A 22,702-nucleotide genomic window follows, 5' to 3' on the forward strand; every position below is an offset into this window, starting at 1 on the left:
CACCACTTTAGGATATTAATATACAGATACTGTGACATTCAAATATCTATATTAATTCAGAATCATTAATCATTCCAACATGTTATGTTCTTCTGAACTTTAAATGAAAATGGGGAAAAAAATTAAAGGACGGTTTCTCTCTACAATGGATAATTTCATGAGCAGGTTGCCTGAAACGTAAACACCAATATAATCTCTGCAATCAACTTATTTGATAAAAAGAAGATCTGTTTCAGACTTTTGAATTTCAGAGGTAAATTTAATGAAATGATTTAAATTATATATACTTACACACACACACACGCACGCGCATACACACCCAAAAAAAGGTGGTAACTTTGTCAACTGGGAGGCTTTAGGTGTAGTGATTAAGATCATAGGCTCTGGAATACTGCTCTCTAATAGTACTCTCTGCAACGACGGAAATGTTGTGTTTGCACTATCCAAGACAGTAGCTACAAGCCACATGTGACTACTGAGTATCTGAAGTGTGACTAATGTGATGGAGAAACTGATTTTTTAACTGAATTTTAATGTAAATGTAAGTAGCCATATGGAGCTAGTGGCTCTTGTATTGAACAGTGAGTCTCAAGCAGATTTTAATCCTAGTTCCACCACTTATTAGCCCTTTGTCCTTGAGCAAGTTACCTTGCTGAACCCTCAGTCTTCTGGTATATAAAATGGGCTACTAAGCATCTACTTCATGGGATTATTGTAGAGATTAAATACTACACATGAAGTGCTTAGTACAGTGCCTGGTTTACCAATAACCTTTGTGTCACTAAATCTAATTGGTCAATTCTCAGACCTGATCCTATCTTACTCATCAGTAACATGTGACAGAATTTAATCACTCTCTTCATCAAAATACTCTCTTCTCTTGGCTGGCTTCTGGGAGAACTCTACTGGTGTTATTTACCACTTTCTATTATTTCTAACACCTTTTCTAATAGTGTGAAAGCTGACCCTCACCTTAAAAAGAAAAAAAAAAGAAAGAAAAGAGCCTGGCATGGTGGTGCACGCCTGTAGACTCAGCAACTTGGGAGGCTGAAGCAGGAGGATTGCTTGGGCTGAGGAGTTCAAGACCAGCCTGGGCAACACAGTGAGACTCTATCTCTTAAAAAAAAACATATTTCTATACAGAGGTGTTTTACACCCTAACCAAGTTTTTCTAATAAAAAATTGAGGAGATGTTTGACAGGACAAATTATCTGATATTGGAGTTGTCCAAGAAAATCCTAGATATATGGCTGTCATAACTTTAGAAAGACCAATAGTTATTACCTGTCCTGAAAATATATATATGTATTTTTTAAAAACTTAGCAGATACACAATAGCAAAGTCATGGAATCAGCCTAAATGTCCATCAATGGATGACTGGATAAAGAAAATGTGGTATGCGCATGTTCTCACTTATAAGTGGGAGCTGAATGATGAGAACACATGAACACATTGAGGGGAACAACACATGCTAGGGACTGTCGGGGTGAGGGCTGAGGGGAGGGAGAGCATCAGGAAGAATAGCTAATAGATGCTGGGCTTAATACTTAGGTGTTGAGGTGATCTGTACAGCAAACCACCATGGCACACGTTTACCCAGGTAAATCTGCACATCTTGCACATGTGCCCCTGAACTTAAAAGCTGAAGGATAAAAAAGGAAATGTGTGTATACACACACACACACACACACACACACACACACCATGGAATACTACTCAGACATAAACATAAATGAAATCATGTCTTTTGCAACAACATTGATGGAACTAGAGAGGCCATTATCTTAAGGAAATAACTCAGAAATAAAAAGTCAAATACTACATATTCTCACTTACAAGTGGGGGCTAAACAATGTGCACACAGGGACAAACAGAATGGAATAACAGACACTAGAGACTCCAAAAGGTGGGAGGGTAGGAGGGAGATGAGGGATAAGAAATTATGTATTGCGTACAATTAACACTATTCAGGTGATGGTTATGCTAAAAACCCAGACTTCACCATTGTGCGATATATCTGTTTAAAAACAATGCACTTGTACTCCCTAAATCTATAAAGAAATTTTTAAATTAAAAAAGTTAGCTGATGCATAAAGGACACCTCTCATTACCTAAAATGAAAAACACAGTAGCCTGAGCAATTGTGAGGATCAAATAATGTTGGATCTATAAGAAACTTTGGAAGTAAGTTAATTTGCTGCTCTTACTTTACCAGAGACTAAGGCGCAGACATTAAGTGATTTGTTAGTAATTTTTAAGTTTACATAAAGGTAAAGGGCCTTGTTGGATTTTTTTCTTCTCTTTCTGAATGCTAACTTTGCTCCTTTTTTTTTTTTTTTTTTTTTTTTTTTGATACAGAGTCTCACTCTGTCGCCAGGCTGGAGTGCAGTGGCGCGATCACGGCTCACTGCAACCTCCGTCTCCTGGGTTCAAGCAATTCTCCTGCCTCAGCCTCCTGAGTAGCTGGGATTACAGGTGAGCACCACCACGCCCAACTAATTTTTGTACTTTTAGTAGAGACAGGGCTTCACCATGTTGGCCAGAATGGTCTCGATCTCTTGACCTCGTGATCCGTCCGCCTCGGCCTCCTAAAGTGCTGGGATTACAGGCATGAGCCACTGCACCCAGCCACTTTGCTCCTTAATAGTTGGGCGATCCTTTACTACAAAGGAATAATATCATCTATAGCTCAGAGCTATTGTAAGGAGTAAATGAGACAATATATTTAAAGGTAGATAGTATAAGCACTCAATATATATATTACTCCTTTTCCCATCCTGGTTTTTAAAAAAATATTAACCTCTTTTTACATGTCATTCATAAAATATTCTGGCCAAAAATGTATGTCATGAATCTAATCAAGCCTTCATATCTAATTTCTGATTTCTAGTATACAGAATATATAAGAGGTAGAACATATAAGAGGCAGAATAAGTTCAAACACCATCAGGAAATAAACAAACAAATCCAGAATGGAGGGTGAGAAAATGAATGCGCTAAAATAAAAGAGACATAACAAAGAGAAACAACCACCACAGACTAACAGCAGATCTCTCTGCAGAAATCCTACAAGCCAGAAGAGAATGGGGGCCAATATTCAACATTCTTAAAGAAAAGAATTTTCAACCCAGAATTTCATATCCAGCTAAACTAGGCTTCTAAGCGAAGGAGAAATAAATTCCTTTACAGACAAGCAAATGCTGAGAGATTTTATCACCACCAGGCCTGCCTTGTAAGAGCTCCTGAAGGAAGCACTAAACATGGAAAGGAACAACCAGTAGAAGACACTGCAAAAACATGCCAAATTGTAAAGACCATCAACGCTATGAAGAAACTGCATCAACTAACGGGCAAAATAACCAGCTAGAATCATAATGACAAGATCAAATTCAAACACAACAATATTAACCTTAAATGTAAATGGGCTAAATGCCCCCACTTAAAAGACACAGACTGACAAATTCGATAGAATCAAGACCCACTGGTGTGCTGTATTTAGGAGACCCATCTCACTTGCAAAGACACACATAGGCTCAAAACAAAGAGACAGAGGAATATTTACCAAACAAATGGAAAGCAAAAAAAAGCAGGAGTTGCAATGCTAATCTCGGATAAAACAGACTTTAAACCAACAAAGATCAAAAGAGACAAAGAAGGGCATTACATAATGGTAAAAGGATCAATCCATCAAGAAGAGAAACTATCCTAAATATATATGCACCCAATACAAGAGCACCCAGATTCATAAAGCAAGTTCTTAAAGGCCTACAAAGAGACTCAGACTCCCACACAATAATAGTGGGAGACTTTAACACCCCACTGTCAATATGAGACAGATCAATGAGAGAAAATTAACAAGGATATTCAGGACTTGAACTCAGCTCTGGACCAAATGGACCTAATAGATATCTACAGAACTCTCCACCCTAAATCAACAGAACAATGCATTCTTCTCAGCAACTCCTTGCACTTATTCTAAAATTGACCACATAATTGGAAGTAAAACACCCCTCAGCAAATGCAAAAGAATGGAAATCATAACAAACAGTCTCTCAGACCACAGTGCAATCAAATCAGAACTCAAGATTAAGAAACTCACTCAAAACTGCACAACTACATGGAAACTGAACAACCTCCTCCTGAATGACTACTGGGTAAATAACAAAATTAAGGCAGAAATAAAGAAGTTCTTTGAAACCAATGAGAAAAAAGATACAACGTATCAAAATCTCTGGGACACATTTAAAGCAGCGTGTAGAGGGAAATTTATAGCACTAAATGCCCACAAGAGATAGCAGGAAAGATCTAAAATTGACACCCTAATATCACAATTAAAAGAACTAGAAAAGCAAGAGCAACAAATTCAAAAGCTAGCAGAAGACAAGAAATAACTAAGATCAGAGAAGAGCTGAAGGAGACAGAGACACAAAAAAACCTTCAAAAAATCAATGAATCCAGGAGCTGGTTGTTTGAAAAGATCAACAAAATAGACCGCTAGCCAGACTGATAAAGAAGAAAAGAGAGAAGAATCAAATAGATGCAATAAAAAATGATCAAGGGGATATCACCACTGATCCCACAGAAATACAAACTACCATCAGAGAATACTAAAAACACCTTGGCACAAATAAACTAGAAAATCTAGAAGAAATGGATGAATTCCTGGACACATGCACCCTCCCAAGTCTAAACCAGGAAGAAGTCGAATCCGTGAATAGACCAGTAACAAGTTCTGAAATTGAGGCAGTAATTAATAGCCTACAAACAAAAAGAAGTCCAGGACCAGATGGATTCACAGCCGAATTCTACCAGAGGTACAAAGAGGAGCTGGTACCATTCCTTCTGAAACTATTCCAATCAATAGAAAAAGAGGGAATCCTCCCTAACTCATTTTATGAGGCCAGCATCATCCTGATACCAAAACCTGGCAGAGACACAACAAATAAAGAAAATTTCAGGCCAATATCCCTGATGAACATCAATGAAATCCTCACTAAAATACTGGCAAACTGAATCCCGCAGCACATCAAAAAGCTTATCCACCACAATCAAGTCAGCTTCATCCCTGCAATACATGGCTAGTTCAACATACGCAAATCAATAAATGTAATCCATCATATAAACAGAACCAATGACAAAAACCATATGATTATCTCAATAGATGCAGAAAAGACCTTTGACAAAAGTCAATAACACTTCATGCTAAAAATTCTCAATAAATTAGGTATTGATGGAACGTATCTCAAAATAATAAGAGCTATTTATGACAAACCCACAGCCAATATCATACTGAATGGGCAAAAACCAAATGCATTCCCTTTGAAAACCAGCACAAGACAAGGATGCCCTCTATCATCACTCCTATTCAACATAGTATTGGAAGTTCTGGCCAAGGCAATCAGGCAAGAGAAAGAAATAAAGGGTATTCAAATAGGAAAACAGAAAGTCAAATTGTCTGTTTGCAGATGACATGATTGTATATTTAGAAAACCCCATCGTCTCAGCCCAAAATCTCCTTAAGCTGATAAGCAACTTCAGCAAAGTCTCAGAATACAAAATCAATGTGCAAAAATCACAAGCATTTCTATACACCAGTAACAGACAAACAGAGAGCCAAATCATGAGTGAAGTCCCATTCACAATTACTACTAAGAGAATAAAATACCTAGGAATACAACTTACAAGGGATGTGAAAGGCCTCTTCAAGGAGAACTACAAACCACTGTTCAAGGAAATAAAGAGAGGACACAAACAAAGGGAAAAACATTCCATGCTGAAAGATAGGAAGAATCAATATCATGAAAATGGCCATACTGACCAAAGTAATTTATATATTCAATGCTGTCCCCATCAAGCTACCACTGACTTTATTCACAGAAATGGAAAAAACTACTCTAAACTTCAAATGGAACCAGAAAAGAGCCTGCAAAGCCAAGACAATTCTAAGCAAAAAGAACAAAGCTGGAGGCATCATGCTACCTGACTTCAAACTATACCACAAGGCTCCAGTAACCAAAACAGCATGGTACTGGTATCAAAACAAATATATAGACCAATGGAACAAAACAGAGGCCTCAGAAATAACACCAGACATCTACAACCATCTGATCTTTGACAAACCTGACACAAAGAAGCAATGGGGAAAGGACTCCCCATTTAATAAATGGTGTTGGGAAAACTGGTTAGCCATATGCAGAAAACTGAAACTGGATCCCTTCCTTACATCTTATACAAAAATTAACTCAATATGGATTAAAGACTTAAACATAAGATCAAAACCATAAAAATCCTAGAAGAAAACCTAGGCAATACCATTCAGGACATGGGCAAAGACTTCATGTCTAGAAAACCAAAAGCAATGGCAACAAAAGCCAAAATTGAGAAATGGGATCTAATTAAACTAAAGAGCTTCTGCACAGCAAAAGAAACTACCATCAGAGTGAACAGGCAACCTATAGAATGGGAGAAAATTTTTGCAATCTATCCATCTAACAAAGGGCTAATATCCAGAATCTACAAAGAATTTAAACAAATTTACAAGAAAAAAACAACCCTATCAAAAAGTGGGCAAAGTATATGAACAGACACTTCTCAGAAGAAGACATGTATGTGGCCAACAGACATGAAAAAATGCTCATCATCACTGCTCATTAGAGAAATGCAAATCAAAACCACAATGAAATACCATCTCATGCCAGTTAGAATGGCGATCATTAAAAAGTCAGGAAACAACAGGTGCTGGAGAGGATGTGGAGAAATAGGAATGCTTTTACACTGTTGGTGGGAGTGTAAATTAGTTCAACCATTATGGAAGACAGTGTGGCGATTCCTCAAGAATCTAGAACCAGAAATACCATTTTGACTCAGCGATCCCATTACTGGGTATATACCCAAAAGATTATAAATCATTCTACTATAAAGATACATGCACACGTATGTTTATTGCGGCACCATTCACAACAGCAAAGACTTGGAACCAACCCAAATGCCCATCAATGACAGACTGAATAAAGAAAATGTGGCATATGTACACCATGGAATACTATGCAGCCATAAAAAAGGACGAGTTCATGTCCTTTGCAGGGACATGGATGAAACTGCAAACCATCATTCTCAGCAAACTAACACAAGAATAGAAAATTAAACACCACATGTTCTCACTCATAAGCGGGAGGTGAACAACGAGAGCCCATGGACGCAAGGAGGGGAATATCACACACTGGGGCCTGTTGAGGGGTGGGGATCTAGGGGAGGGATAGCATTAGGAGAAATACCTAATGTAGGTGATGGGTTGATGGGTATAGCAAACCACTATGGCATGTGTATAACTATGTAACAAAACTGTACATTCTGCACATGTACCCCAGAACTTAGAATATTAAATATATATATATATACACATAAAATAAAATTAAAGAAAATAACCACCAAATGCAGTGTATACAACTTGAATGGAACTTGATATGAACAAACTAGCTCTAAAAGACACTTTGGACACAAGTCGGGTAATTGGAATATGGATGTCTGGGGTAATCGAAATATGGATGTGTTATGAGATGGTGTTAGGAATTAGGAAGTTATTCATTTTATGGTACTGTAATTATATAAGAAATGTCTTAGTATTTCAAAGATGTATTATATACTGAAGTATTTACAAGTGAAATGCCATATACTTGTAATGTAAAAGATTTCAGAAAAATAGATGAGGCAAATGTGGCAAAACAATAATTGGTAAATCTAGCTGATGGGTATATGAATATATTTTTCTGGTTTGAATATGTTCACAATGGGAAATTTTTGAAAATTAATTAACAAATTTTTCATATTTTCTTTGCAACAAGAGAGACAGAAAACATTAGAATATATGGCAGAATCCTGGGACAGCTCAAACTCTAAAAGAGAGGGTCAGTACCCTTCCCCCTTCTGGTTAGCTCTATAATCTAGCTTTGCGAAAGAGTATTCGAAAGCTGGGATCTGGAAACTTAGCCATCTGTAGATTTGCTTAAAGCTAAACTGAATGCATGGCTGCATACCAGCACTGTTCTAAGAACTTCATTTAATTTTTCATGATAACTCTATGAAGCACATACAATCATCATCCCCATATTATGGACGAAACTACTCACATGGCAAACCAGCAAGGGCTGCTAGCTCCCGCCCTCAAAACCAACTCTGCAGAAACTATAGAAGGGAAAAGGAAATATGAATTCCAGAAACTTATAGACAATGTGTGCATATGTGCATGTACACACACACAGACATCCCTGGGGTAACAACTGGCATCATATTTTATCTAAAACATAGTTACCGAAACAGATGAAATAAAGGAAGATATTACCAATATGGAATTCAAACAAATTTAAGAGTCTAAATGAAATATTAGGAATAAAAAATAACAGTCGGAAAAATAACTCAGTATAAACAGCAAGCGGGGTACAGTTGAATATCTTAGTGAATTAGGAGATAAGACTGAGATACTCTTCCAGAAGATAGTAAGAAAGAATAAAGAAATAGGAATGCAAAAGAAAAGCTAAAAGATATGGAGGCTAAAAGAGCAGGCATTCAGATAGTAACAGTCTCAGAAAGAGACAAAAATAAAAATGGAAAGGATGATATTTTTGAAGAACTAATGGACATACATTTCTCAGAAGTATAGATGAAAAAACTGAGGCATAGAAGTCAGATATTTTGACTAAGATAAAGATTCAAACCCTGGTCTTGCCCCAGGACCCCTGTTCTTAACCACTCTGCTACACTGACTTAGGGCTAAGGATCAGTAAGTTCAGCACCAAAGACAATCAAGGAGGACTAGGATCAGCTCTGGCACCATAAGATTGTGTAGTAACTAGATGAAATCCATACCCTCCCCAATATTATACACCTTGATAACACTGAATATGCCTTTCCATAAACCCACAGTATTGATTAAAGCAGTGTAAAGTCATATCAAACCTCAATTTACTTCTCTACAAGCTTAATCATATAGAATATTAATGTCAGGATAGTATAGTGTAATGGTTAAAGAGTGTGGAGTCTGGAGTCACAGCACTGAGTTCAAGCCCCGGTGCCACCACTTTCCATGCCATAATTTCATCAGAAAATAGAATTGTACCTGCTTTGTAAGGATTAAATAAGGTAATGCTAGCAAAATCCTTAGCACAGTTCCTGGCATAAACATTGCTCAATAAAGCTTAGATACTGTTTGTTTTTTTAATTCAAAGGTTTAGCTGATAACTATTGTAAAGGCAAATTATACTACTACATACCTTGTACACACAAGAGTGGTAGACCTTGTCAAAAATAGATTCCCAAGGCCTACCTCCAGAAATTCTGATTCAGTAGGTCTTAGATGAAGCCAGGAATCTGCATTTTTTTTTGAGACAGGGTCTCACTCTGTCACCCAGGCTGGAGTGTAGTGGTACAAACTTGGCTCACTGCAGCCTCAACCTCCTGGGTTCAAGGGATCTTCCCAACTCAGTCTCCGAAACAGCTGAGACTACAGGTGCATGCCACCAAGCCTGGCTAATTTTTTGTAGAGACAGAGTCTTGCTATGTTGACCACGCTGATCTTGAACTCCTGGATTCAAGCAATCCTCCCACCTCGGCCTCCCAAAGTGCTGAGATTAGAGGTGTGTGCCACTGTGTCCGACTAGGAATCTGCATTTTTAATCAAGCCACCAGGTGATTCTCCAAGAAGTACACACAAGGAAAAACACTATTTTAAAGGCATGTCAACTATTGCCTCACAACATTTAGCTTGCAATTTTAGCACAAAAATTCATTTGTTCACATAGCACATTTTTATTGAATACTTGCTATGTGCTATATTATGTATTATGCCAGGTATTGGGGATAGAGTGATGAAGATGCATTAATATAGTTCTTGCCCTCCTAGGCTAATAGGAAGTTTATATTCTAGAGAGAATAGATATTTTAATTTGCCTATAAAGTAAAAAGGCTTACCATTTAAATCATTTATTAAATGAGCATTTACTAAACGCAAACCTGGTATTTTAAATTTCAGGATTTCTATGATCTTAAGCAGCAAATATTTCTAGTACTTCCAACTCTCCATAAGGAGACACTTTTTAAAGTCTATCCTAAACTCTCCCCAATAGAATCTTGCATACCATCCCCAACTCTGCCCTCCACCCCAACACTGCCAGCAAGGCTGCCTTATCTACATTGATGTTTCCACTGACAATTATTTATAAGACAGCTTGCCAGAGTTAGGGAGGCTGACATCTCAGGGTATCATTGACTCCATGGTCTCTGTAACCCAAATGTTTTCCCTAAAAGACTTGGTAAATGGCTCTTTAATAGTTTTTCATGTGTCATAAGGTGGTACAATAAAAAATAAGACAAAACAGCACTATAAATAAAGTATGGTCAGTCTGTTAACAAGTATTTATTGTGTAGTTTGTGGAGGGAAAATAGAAGCATCTCTTTACTTTGGAAAATTACTACAGAAGCATCAGCTGGCTATAAGGTAGACTTTATTCTAAAGTTGCCTATATTATTTAAGAAAAAAAACCCCTTTCAATGTTCTTTGTCAACTGCATGCTAACTTTATTGAAAGTGAAGATCAATATCTAATAAATATTATATTCCTTCCTGATTACAATTGATCTCTGAGGGAATGCAAGCTTCAAATACCTATGTCTTCTGCAGCTTAGCTGAGATGATCTCCTTTGGCTCCTAAATGTTTTCAGTTTTCTACTGATCTGTCATATATCAAGCTTAATTTTCTACTCAGGATCAGGACCTCACACGACTCCTCTGAAATTCCAAAAATGTAAGTCCATTAGTATTTCAGAGAAATGAACCTACTATAATGGTAATATTAATAACAATTATGGAAACAAAAACAGCAGCTTACATTTGAACACTTACTATGCGCTAGGTAGTAGTATGTTTACATGAATTATTCCCTTTGTGAGAGAAGTACTGGCACTACTCTTGTCTTCTTCAGAAAAATGAGGCTTAGAAAGCTTACATGGTTTGCCTAAGATTACATCTGAAAAGGGTGGTTGGCAAGTTATTTAGGACAGGGCTTAAACAAGCTGCTCTTTTTACTTGGCATCAACCACCCCAACAAAAAACGAATAGGATGCTTTTATAATCTGCAAAGAAATGGTAGAATTCAAACAATTTTTCTGATGCCTGTTATTTTTTCTGGTGGTCTATTCATATTCAGATGAATAACAATCATTTTATACAAGTAAATACAAAGATAGGAATATTCAAACTTGTTTTATTAAACAAAAAAATCCTAAACCTGTGATTTAAAAAAAGGCAAAGAAGTAGGAGACAATGACATCAAACCTCATATATGCTTCAATTATGAGCATGGCTTCCTAGAAGTATATGACAACAAATATTAGGTTCACATACCACCATGTGGTTCATACCCCATAGGTTACTAACACTTGCTCTACAATTAAATGTGTTATTTTGAACCTTTATTCTCAAAAGTAAATGTATGCAGGTTAACAGAAAGTTCCTGAAATAAGTGGATTAGCTATTTCATACTTTACATCAAATTATTTTAATGGAATGTATTTCACACTGGTATTAAGAATGACTACGGTGAAACCTTATATTACCATCTGCTGGCTAATAAAACTGTACAATAACATCTCTGTTGAGTAAATTATGCTTTGAAGTATTAAAGTTTGAATACAGGACTAAAGAAAGGGGAGAACACTGCACACAAATTCAGCATAGAGAAAACAAACCTAAAGCCTCACTTAAGATACTTTAATTTAAATCCCCATTTTGTTCTCCCTGTAATCATCAACTAGTTCACATTTAAAAAGACATACGTAGTCCAGTGCTGGAAAAGGGAAGTATAAAAAAATTTCTATGCTAGTTTTACTGGCTTTTGTTTTCTTAATAAAAGGTACAGAGTAGGCTGTGTATACTGTACTTAAGAGGAATAAAACACCCACTTAAGCATATTATAAAATATAACCTAGGCTGCAGGTGGTGACTCATGCCTGTAATCCCAGCACTTTGGGAGGCCGAGGTGGGTCGATCACTCGAGGCCAGGAGTTCGAGACCAGCCTGGCCAACATGGAGAAAGCCCATCTCTATGAAAAATACAAAAATTAGCCAGGCGTGGTGGTGCATGCCTGTAATCCCAGCTACTCAGGTGGCTGAGGCACGAGAATCGCTTGAACCCCAGAGGCGGAGGTTGCAGTGAGCTGAGATTGCAGCACTGCACTCCAGCCTGGGCGACAGAGTGAGACTGTCTCAAAATAAAATAAAACATGACCTTGACCAAAATTTTCATCTCTGATATCTGTATAATTAATAAGTTTATTACCAGAAAAGGTACTTTCTCTAACATAATTTACATAAATGTTAACAGGTTAGCTATCAATTTAACATTTACATAAACATTAACAGAGGTTAGCTGTTAATTTAACATTTTAAACACAAGCAATTAAGATAACAAATCGATATTGCTAGAAACTTGTGTTAAACTACTTATAAGTCTAGATCATGCTACAGTTTCAAAATGGCTGAGAAACATTATCCTCAACAACTAAAAAGATGCACAGATACTTGGTAGAGATGATTCAGGAGGCCCTTAAATCAACTTATTAAAAAATAGGTTCACAGGACGTCAAGGCTATTATATTTCCAAAAGGGAAAAGCAGCAACAGTAAGAATCCAATGAGGGGATTTAAAATAATAAAGTGGACAGGCATAGTGGCTCATGCCTGTAATCCTAACACTTTGGGAGGCCAAGGCAGGAGGATCACATGATGCCAGGAATTCAGGACCAGCCTAGGCAATAGAACGAGCTCTTGTCTCAAAAATGAAATGAAATGAAATAAAATAAAATAAAAATAATAAAGTAATGAGTAGAGTGGTGAATGAAGCTGACTAATATAGCAAATTAAGCATCCAACTGAAGATATAAATTAAAGCTCCAATTCTCTTCCTTCCACAAACCCACTGTGACAGACTAACCAATCTTCATCTCAATTTTACTGCTTGAAAAGTAAGTCTAATTCCAACACTGCTTTTCAATGATATATGAATCACTAAGGAACACTATAAAGGCAACTAGAATTTCAAAAAAGTCTAGATAAAAGTGCCAAGCAATTATCCACCATGATCAAGTGGGCTTCACCCCTGGGATGCAAGGCTGGTTCAACATATGCAAATCAATAAATGTAATCCAGCATATAAACAGAACCAATGACAAAAACCACATGATTATCTCAATAGATGCAGAAAAGGCCTTTGACAAAATTCAACAACCCTTCATGCTAAAAACTCTCAATAAATTCGGTATTGATGGGACGTATCTCAAAATGATAAGAGCTATATATGACAAACCCACAGCCAATATCATACTGAATGGGCAAAAACTGGAAGCATTCCCTTTGAAAACTGGCACAAGACAGGGATGCCCTCTCTCACCACTCCTATTCAACACAGTGTTGGAAGTTCTAGCCAGGGCAATCAGGCAGGAGAAGGAAATAAAGGGTATTCAATTAGGAAAAGAGGAAGTCAAATTGTCCCTGTTTGCAGATGACATGACTGTATATCTAGAAAACACCATGGTCTCAGCCCAAAATCTCCTTAAGCTGATAAGCAACTTCAGCAAAGTCTCAGGATAAAAAATCAATGTGCAAAAATCACAAGCATTCCTATACATCAATAAGAGACAAACAGAGAGCCAAATCATGAGTGAACTCCCATTCACAGTTGCTTCAAAGAGAATAAAATACCTAGGAATCCAACTTACAAGGGATGTGAAGGACTTCTTCAAGGAGAACTACAAGCCACTGCTCAATGAAATAAAAGAGGACACAAACAAATGGAAGAACATTCCATGCTCATGGATAGGAAGAATCAATATCATGAAAATGGCCATACTGCCCAAGGTAATTTATAGATTCAATGCCATCCCCATCAAGCTACCAATGACTTTCTTCACAGAACTGGAAAAAACTACTTTAAAGTTCATATGGAACCAAAAAAGACCCCAAATTGCCAAGTCAGTCCTAAGCCAAAAGAACAAAGCTGGAGTCATCACACTATCTGACTTCAAACTATACTACAAGGTTACAGTAACCAAAACAGCATGGTACTGGTACCAAAACAGAGATATAGATCAATGGAACAGAACAAAGCCCTCGGAAACAATACCACACATCTACAACCATCTGATCTTTGACAAACCTGACAAAAACAAGAAATGGGGAAACGGTTCCCTATTTAATAAATGGTGCACTGGAAAAACTGGCTAGCCATATGTAGAAAGCTGAAACTGGATCCCTTCCTTACATCTTATACAAAAATTAATTCAAGATGGATTAAAGACTTAAATGGTAGACCTAAAACCATAAAATCCCTAGAAGAAAACCTAGGCAATACCACTCAGGACATAAGCATGGGCAAGGACTTCATGTCTAAAACACCAAAAGCAATGGCAACAAAAGCCAAAATTGACAAATGGGATCTAATTAAACTCAAGAGCTTCTGCACAGCAAAAGAAACTACCATCAGAGTGAACAGGCAACCTATAGAATAGGAGAAAATTTTTGCAATCTACTCATCTGACAAAGGGCTAATATCCAGAATCTACAAAGAACTCAAACAAATTTATAAGAAAAAAAACAAACAACCCCATCAACAAGTGAGTGAAGGATATGAACAGACACTTCTCAAAAGAAGACATTTATGTAGCCAACAGACACATGAAAAAATGCTCATCATCACTGGTCATCAGAGAAATGCAAATCAAAACCACAATGAGATACCATCTCACACCAGTTAGAATAATGATCATTAAAAAGTCAGGAAACAACAGGTGCTGGAGAGGATGTGGAGAAATAGGAACTCTTTTACACTGTTGGTGGGAGTGTAAACAAGTTCAACCATTGTGGAAGACAGTGTGGCGATTCCTCAAGGATCTAGAACTAGAAATACCATTTGACCCAGCCATCCCATTACTGGGTATATACCCAAAGGATTATAAATCATGCTGCTAGAAAAACACACGCAAATGTATGTTTACTATTCACAATAGCAAAGACTTGGAACCAACCCAAATGCCCACCAATGATAGACTGGATTAACAAAATGTGGCACATATACACCATGGAATACTATGCAGCCATAAAAAAGGATGAGTTCATGTCCTTTGTAGGGACATGGATGAAGCTGGAAACCATCATTCTCAGCAAACTATCGCAAGGATAGAAAACCAAACACCACATGTTCTCACTCATAGGTGGGAACTGAACAATGAGAACACTTGGACACAGGAAGGGGAACATCACATACCAGGGCCTGTCGTGGGGTGGGGGGATGGGGGAGGGATAGCATTAGGAGATATACCTAATCTAAACGATGAGTTAATGGATGCAGCACACCAACATGGCACACGTATACATATGTAACAAACCTGCACATTGTGCACATGTACCCTAGAACTTAAAGTATAATAATAATAAAAAAAAGTGCCAAGCATTGCATTATTCACTAAGGATAGTGAAGGAAGCACAGAATGCAGTTCTTGCCTTTGAAGAGGTACAAAGAAAAGAAAAAATAGTCAGGTCGCTAATTAAGTCTGAGGTATTAAATCAAATTAGAAGTAGAGAAGTAAAAACTGAACAAGAAGAGAAATGGAGGAACAGGAATTAAGTAATAATGACCTAAAGAGAAAGTGATGAAGCAGAAAGAGATATAGTAATCACATATCAAGTAAGTTAAAAAGAAGTGCTTTGGGGACTACCAAAAGACAAAAAAACCTCATAAAAGCATGGAATTTAATTATTACTTAGCAGCAATTGAAAGGATGAAAATGTATCATTTTTTGCAGTCTTTCATCTTAAAAACCATGGACAAGAAGGAAGGTGTTTGCAATTGTACTATAATAACAGGAACCAACTTCAAAATACCTTGAATAAAAGCAGCTTCAAATACCAAAAAATCCCTCACCATGAATATCCAAACGTACCAAGAAATCCCTCGCCATGAATATCAAAACGTACCCATTTCAGATGACCAGTTTTCAAATTCTATTAAACTAGTGGCAATGTTACATGAAATTCTAATTATAAATCAAGGGAACATTAATAATTACTGAGTATCTACATTATGCCCAGTACTTCTCTGTCTCCATTGCTAACATCTCATTTCAGACCTGTATTACCTCTCCCACCTGAATCATTTTAGTAGCATCCTAACAAGTATCTTAATATTCATTTTCTTTTCTCTGATCCATCCTCCACACTGATACATAAAATGACTTTTTTCTAAAATGAAATTGTGATGGTAGTCTCTTGCTTAAAATTGTTAAATAGATACCACAACCTATAACACAACGTACAAACTAATTTCTATGATTTGATTCCCACCTACCTTTCCAGTCTTTACTTTTACCTCTTCCCACACTCACCCTTACTCTACCACTATCTCCTTATACTCTTATTTATTTTTAACTACTGAGGCTCTTCAAACTTATCATGCCATGTTATTCATGTGCTTCTTTTTTTCTATTCCTCGTCTTGAAGGGCCTTTTGATCTTCTGCCATCTTAGCAATGCCAACAGTTACCCAGTTCTACTTTCAACATCTGTTCAAGCATATCAATATCCATCCCAAACTTTCCAAGAAAGAAATGAATATTCCTTCCTTGGCACCTGCACAGATTTCTATTATAGGATCTGTAACTCTTACTATACTACTTGCTTAAGGTAAGCTTTTAAGACTATAGCTTCTTGGGAACAGAATCCTAGACTTATAAAGAGTGTATCCTTAGAGACCAGTACAATTGGCATATCATAGGCACCCCAAAAAGTTTAAATCAATGAATGAATAACTAAGCTTCATTATTTAAGATAAAATTTTTCGGCTGGGCAAGGTAGCTCACACCTGCAATCCCAGCATTTTGGGAGGCCGAGGCAGGTGAATCATCTGAGGTCGGGAGTTTGAGACCAGCCTGGCCAACATGATGAAACCCCATCTCTACTAAAAACATAAAAATTAGCTGGGTGTGGTGGCACATGTCTATAATCTCAGCTACTCGGGAGGCTGAGGCACAAGAATCATTTGAACCCAGGAGGCAGAGGCTGCAGTGAGCTGAGATCACGCCGCTGCACTCCAGCCTGGGCAACAGAGTGAGACTCTGTCTCAAAGAAAAAAAAAACCATTTTCACTGCCTATCCCTTTAAAAGCTAGTCTATTATCAGTTGAGTTCTACCATTTATTTTCACGAAATGTCTGATCGAGCCCACAATAATCACTCCAGGCTAATTTTCTAAAAGCCCAGATTCATCATACAACAGCCCCATTCAAGATCTTATAGTAAACATTATTTTAAAGCACAATGCCTCCATTTGCCTTTCATGGCTTTCCTACTTATCTAACCTCCACTCTTCATCAATGCCAGGCCAATTTCATCATCCCTTAAGCCTGGTACATAAATTCTTACCTCTGTCCCTTTGCCCAAACTGTTCAATCTCTCATTCACACTTGATTCTTCCCTTTATCCAATTAAATACTAACCATCTTTTATAGGCCAACCAAGTCTGATTTTTCTCCCATGAAAATTGTATCTGAATGCTCCATCCTTCCCCTATTATAAGCAAAGATACTCAGAACCAGTCACATCAGCACTTCATTCTTTCCCTTTTAAGAATGTTACTTTTCCTCCCCCTCCCCCTCTCCCCTTTCTTTGGTCTCCCTCTCCTTTTTTCAGTCTCCCTCTGTTGCCAAAGCTGGACTGTACTGCCGTGATCTCGGTTCGCTGCAACCTCCCTGCCTCCGGCTCCTGTGATTCTCCTGCCTCGGCCTGCCGAGTGCCTGGGATTGCAGGCGCGCACCGCCACGCCTGACTGGTTTTTGTATTTTTGGTGGAGACGGGGTTTCGCCGTGTTGACCGGGCTGGTCTCCAGCTCCTGGCCTCGAGTGATCTGCCCACCTCGGCCTCCCGAGGTGCTGGGATTGCAGAGGGAGTCTCGCTCACTCAATGCTCAATGTTGCTCAGGCTGGAGTGCAGTGGCGTGATCTCGGCTCGCGACAACCTCCACCTCCCAGCCGCCTGCCTTGGCCTCCTAAAGTGCTAAGATTACAGCCTCCGCCCCGCCGCCACCCCGTCTAGGAAGTGAGGAGCCCCTCTGCCCGGCCGCCCCGTCTGGGATGTGAGGAGCCCCTCTGCCCGGCTGCCCCGACTGGGAAGTGAGGAGCGCCTCTGCCCGGCCGCCATCCCATATAGGAAGTGAGGAGCGCCTCTGCCCGGTCACCCCATCTGGGAAGTGAGGAGCGCCTCTGCCCGGTCGCCCCGTCTGGGAGGTGAGGAGCACCTCTGCCCGGCCGCCCCATCTGGAAGGTGAGGAGCGCCTCTGCCCGGCTGCCACCCCATCTGGGAGGAAGTGAGGAGCGTCTCTGCCCAGCCGCCCTGTCTGGGAAGTGAGGAGTGCCTCTACCCGGCCGCCCCGCCTGGACAGTGAGGAGTGCCTCTGCCTGGCTGCCCCGTCTGGGAAGTGAGGAGCGCCTCTGCCTGGCCGCCCCGTCTGGGAGATGAGGAGCGCCTCTGCCCGGCCGCCCAACGTCTAGGAAGTGAGGAGCGCCTCTGCCTGGCCGCCCATCGTCTGGGAGGTAAGGAGCGCCTCTGCCTGGCCGCCACCCCGTCTGGGAGGAAGTGAGGAGCACCTCTGCCCGGCCGCCCCATCTCGGAGGAGGTGAGGAGCACCTCTACCCGGCCGCCCCATCTGGGAGGTGAGGAACGTCTCTGCCCGGCCGCCCCGTCTGGGAGGTGAGGAGCGCCTCTGCCCGGCCGCCCCGTCTGGGAAGTGAGGAGGACCTCTGCCTGGCCGCCACCCCGTCTGGGAAGTGAGGAGCGCCTCTGCCCGGCCACCCCGTCTGGGGAGTGAGGAGTGCCTCTGCCTGGCCGCCACCCCGTCTGGGAGGAAGTGAGGAGCGCCTCTGCCCGGCCGCCCCGTCTGGGATGTGAGGAGCGCCTCTGCCCGGCCGCCCCGTCTGGGAAGTGAGGAGCGCCTCTGCCCGGCCGCCCTGTCTGGGAGGTGAGGAGCGCCTCTGCCCGGCCGCCCTGTCTGGGAGGTGTACACAACAGCTCCGAAGAGACAGCGACCATCGGGAGCGGGCCATGAGGACGATGGCGGTTTTGTTGAAAAGAAGTGGGGGAAGTGTGGGGAAAGGAAGGAGAGATCTGATTGTTGCTGTGTCTGTGTAGAAAGAGGTGGGCATAGGAGACTCCATTTTGTTCTGACTAGGAGAAATTCTTCTGCCTTGGGATGCTGTTGCTCTATGGCCTTTCCCCCAGCCCCGTGCTCTCTGAAACATGTGCTGTGTCAACTCAGGGTTAAATGGATTAAGGGCGGTGCAAGATGTGCTTTGTTAAACAGATGCTTGAAGGCAGCATGCTCTTTAAGAGTCATCACCACTCCCTAATCTCAAGTACCCAGGGGCACAAACACTGCAGAAGGCCGCAGGAACCTCTGCCTAGGAAAACCAGAGACCTTTGTTCATGTGTTTATCTCCTGACCTTCTCTCCACTATTATCCTATGACCCTCCCATATCCCCCTCTCCGAGAAACACCCAAGAATGATCAATAAATACTTAATTAAAAAAAAAAAAAAAAGAATGTTACTTTTTTCTCCCCAACCGGATTATCAGCTCCTTCAGGTATCTGATTGTACTTCCTTTATAGATCTCTCACAGTTTTTAGTTACTGTGATAGAAAGGCAACATGGCACTGTGTTTTAAAAACTTTTTTTAAAAAAGCAGGCACGTCCTCTCTTTGAATTAAATCTTATGTTGAAGTCCAATACATTAAAAAGATAAAAGAGGGGCTCTGACTGAAATGGATGTCGGCATCAGAGTGTTCATTGCCTGGCCCTTCTGTACTTGCTTAGCTACATGGTAACAGTCCCTAAAGCATCTCCTGGGGTTCCTTGTAACACAGTTTGAAAACGACTGGGTTCACAATGAGATGCCATCTCACACCAGTTAGAATAATGATCATTAAAAAAGTCAGGAAACAACAGATGCTGGTGAGGATGTGGAGAAATAGGAACGGTTTTACACTGTTGGTGGGAGTGTAAATTAGTTCAACCATTGTGGAAGACAGTGTGGCGATTCTTCAAGGAGCTAGAACCAGAAATACCATTTAACTCAGCAATCTCATTACTGGGTATATACCCAAAGGATTATAAATCATTCTACTATAAGGACACATGCACACGTATGTTTATCACAGCACTATTTACAACAGCAAAGACCTGGAACCAACCCAAATGCCCATCAATGACAGACTGGATAAAGAAAATGTGGCATATACACACCAAGGAATACTATGCAGCCATAAAAAGAATGAGTTCAAGTCCTTTGCAGGGACATGGACGAAGCTGGAAACCATCATCCTCAGCAAACTAACACAAGAACAGAAAACCAAACACCGCATGTTCTCACTCATAAGTGGGAGTTGAACAATGAGAACACATGGACATGGGGAGGGTCACATCACACACTGGGGCCTGTCAGGGGGTGGTGGGAAAGGGGAGGGAGAACATTAGGACAAATACCTAATGTATGCAGGGCTTAAAACCTAGATGACAGGTTGATAGGTGCAGCAAATCACCATGGCACATGTATACCTATGTAACAAACTGCATGTTCAGCACATGTATAACAGAACTTAAAGTAAAAAAGAAAAAAAAAGAAAAAGGACCAAGCGCGGTGGCTCACACCTGTAATCCCAGCACTTTGGGAGGCCGAGGTGGGTGGATCACGAGGTCAGGAGTTCAAGATCAACCTGGCCAACATAGTAAAACCCCATGTCTACTAAAAATAGAAAAAAAAATTGCTGGGCGTGGTGGCAGGCGCCTATAGTCCTAGCTACTTGGGAGGCTGAGGCAGGAGAATCACTTGAACCCAGGAGGTGGAGGTTGCAGTGAGCTGAGATTGCGCCACTGCACTCCAGCCTGGGCGACACAGTGAGACTGTCTCAAAAAGAGGTCTCACTTCTTTTTGAAAAGAGAGGGAGAGGGAGAGAGGGGGAGAGGGAGAAGGAGAGAGGGGGAGAGGGAGAGGGAGAGAGGGGAAGAGGGAGGCGGGGGTGGGGGAGAGATGGGGAGGGGAGAAGAGAGAAAGAAAACTACTGGGTTCAAATTCTAGCTGTAACACTTACTGGTCATGTACCCTTGTGTAATCACAAACTCTAAGTCTCAGCTTCCTGAGATAATGTATATGAGACAGGCCTTTGTAAACCTTAAAGTTTTCCATAAATTTGAGAAATATTTAACCTTCACAAGACATAAGCTAAACTGACTATATTATACCATCTTAACAGTTATATTACACAATATTACTGACTGTGAAAGCATTCTATATTTTAAAGTCCAGATTTATTTAAACTAAAACATCCTAAATGTCATTCAATTCTGGAAATCCCAGGTCCTCTGCTTTCTAATCTCCATTTGGAGGACAAAAAATTATAATGATTAAGAGTAATGCTTTTGAGTTGGTCAGATATGATTTGAAGGCCAGCTTTACAATATGGTGTGTAAACTTGGGTAAGTTACCTAACCTCTCTGAACCTCAATTTCCTCATCTTGAAAATGAAAACAGGACTATCTGCTTTTCAGTTGCTGCTGGATTGAGGGAGATAATCTGAACAATGTCTTGTTTTTCTTAGTATTCTCTCACAGTATACCTCTCAAAGTCAGCAAATAATACACATTTATAAAATTAACTGGTTTCCTGCAACCCGAAATTCACCATATGAATAAATTTGAAGTAATTTCCCCTTTTCTAATTGGAAAATTTGTCTGCTACTTCTTATAAAAGTTGAAAAGTATATTAGAAAATATGCTAATTAGATATATTATATATGGCATAAAATACGTGTTTCAGAATATACTATCTTTTTGTGGTGCTATATGGAGAACTGATCGAGCACCCTATCATTTATAACTTTCTAGACAAAATTCATTAAATATCATTTTATTATCCTTGAAAAATTCTGAAATATAGCCTTAATCAGATGACTAACTTTGATATCAGTAGTAAAATTTCCTTAGTCCACGTTGGTTTGTTAAGCCAATAATCTAAATATCTTTACCTTTGGCAGCATGGGAGTATCCCTCTTCTTCTTCTTTTCTGAATTAGGGTCATCTAATAAGTCTGGCTCAAAAGTATAAAGTTCAGTAAGCTCATTCATAGTAAAATGACGCTCCACCTGCTGCTGATCAACAACTCGAAAAGACAGTGACTGCTTAGTTACTTGCCGATCATAAATCTTATCTTCCATGGTTCCCTTTGTAAAAAGAAGGAAGAATATACAAAAAAATAAAATTTTGTAAGCATGAAACTTAATCAAGGATAAATACGGTTACTGGTTAATATGAAATGGTAAAACTTCATGGTAGTATATAGCCATAAATAAAAACTCATCAGCAATTTTGCTTAATTCATGAAAGATTTCATCTGTTTAGCATAGTTTACTGTAACAAATAAAATTACATTACTGATAATTATTCTATATTAACTGACCAAAATGCATTCATGTATTGCTTTATTTATTTCTGTACTCTGTAGAAGGAGGACAGCAGGCAGATATCAGATTAAACAGAAATAAAGGGACAGACACAAAAAACATTTAGGTAAATATTGAAGTTAGAATGCAAGAGAGCAGTTTGATTCCTTTTCAAT

The 22,702-nt window shown here is 39.5% G+C and overlaps 1 protein-coding gene across 12 annotated transcripts in view; it reads right to left on the reverse strand.

Moving 5' to 3' along the window:
* ATRX (ATRX chromatin remodeler) overlaps nt 1–22,702 on the reverse strand; it is a 282,829-nt gene that overhangs the window by 30,407 nt on the left and 229,720 nt on the right. For all 12 annotated transcript variants that reach the window (XM_063721248.1, XM_024240521.3, XM_024240517.3 and 9 more), the window contains one exon: nt 22,113–22,307. In XM_063721248.1, the coding sequence (XP_063577318.1) occupies nt 22,113–22,307 (195 nt within the window). The remainder of the gene's footprint in view (nt 1–22,112; nt 22,308–22,702) is intronic.

Source organism: Pongo abelii, chromosome X (assembly GCF_028885655.2).
Source record: "Pongo abelii isolate AG06213 chromosome X, NHGRI_mPonAbe1-v2.0_pri, whole genome shotgun sequence".
NCBI classification, from domain to species: domain Eukaryota; kingdom Metazoa; phylum Chordata; class Mammalia; order Primates; family Hominidae; genus Pongo; species Pongo abelii.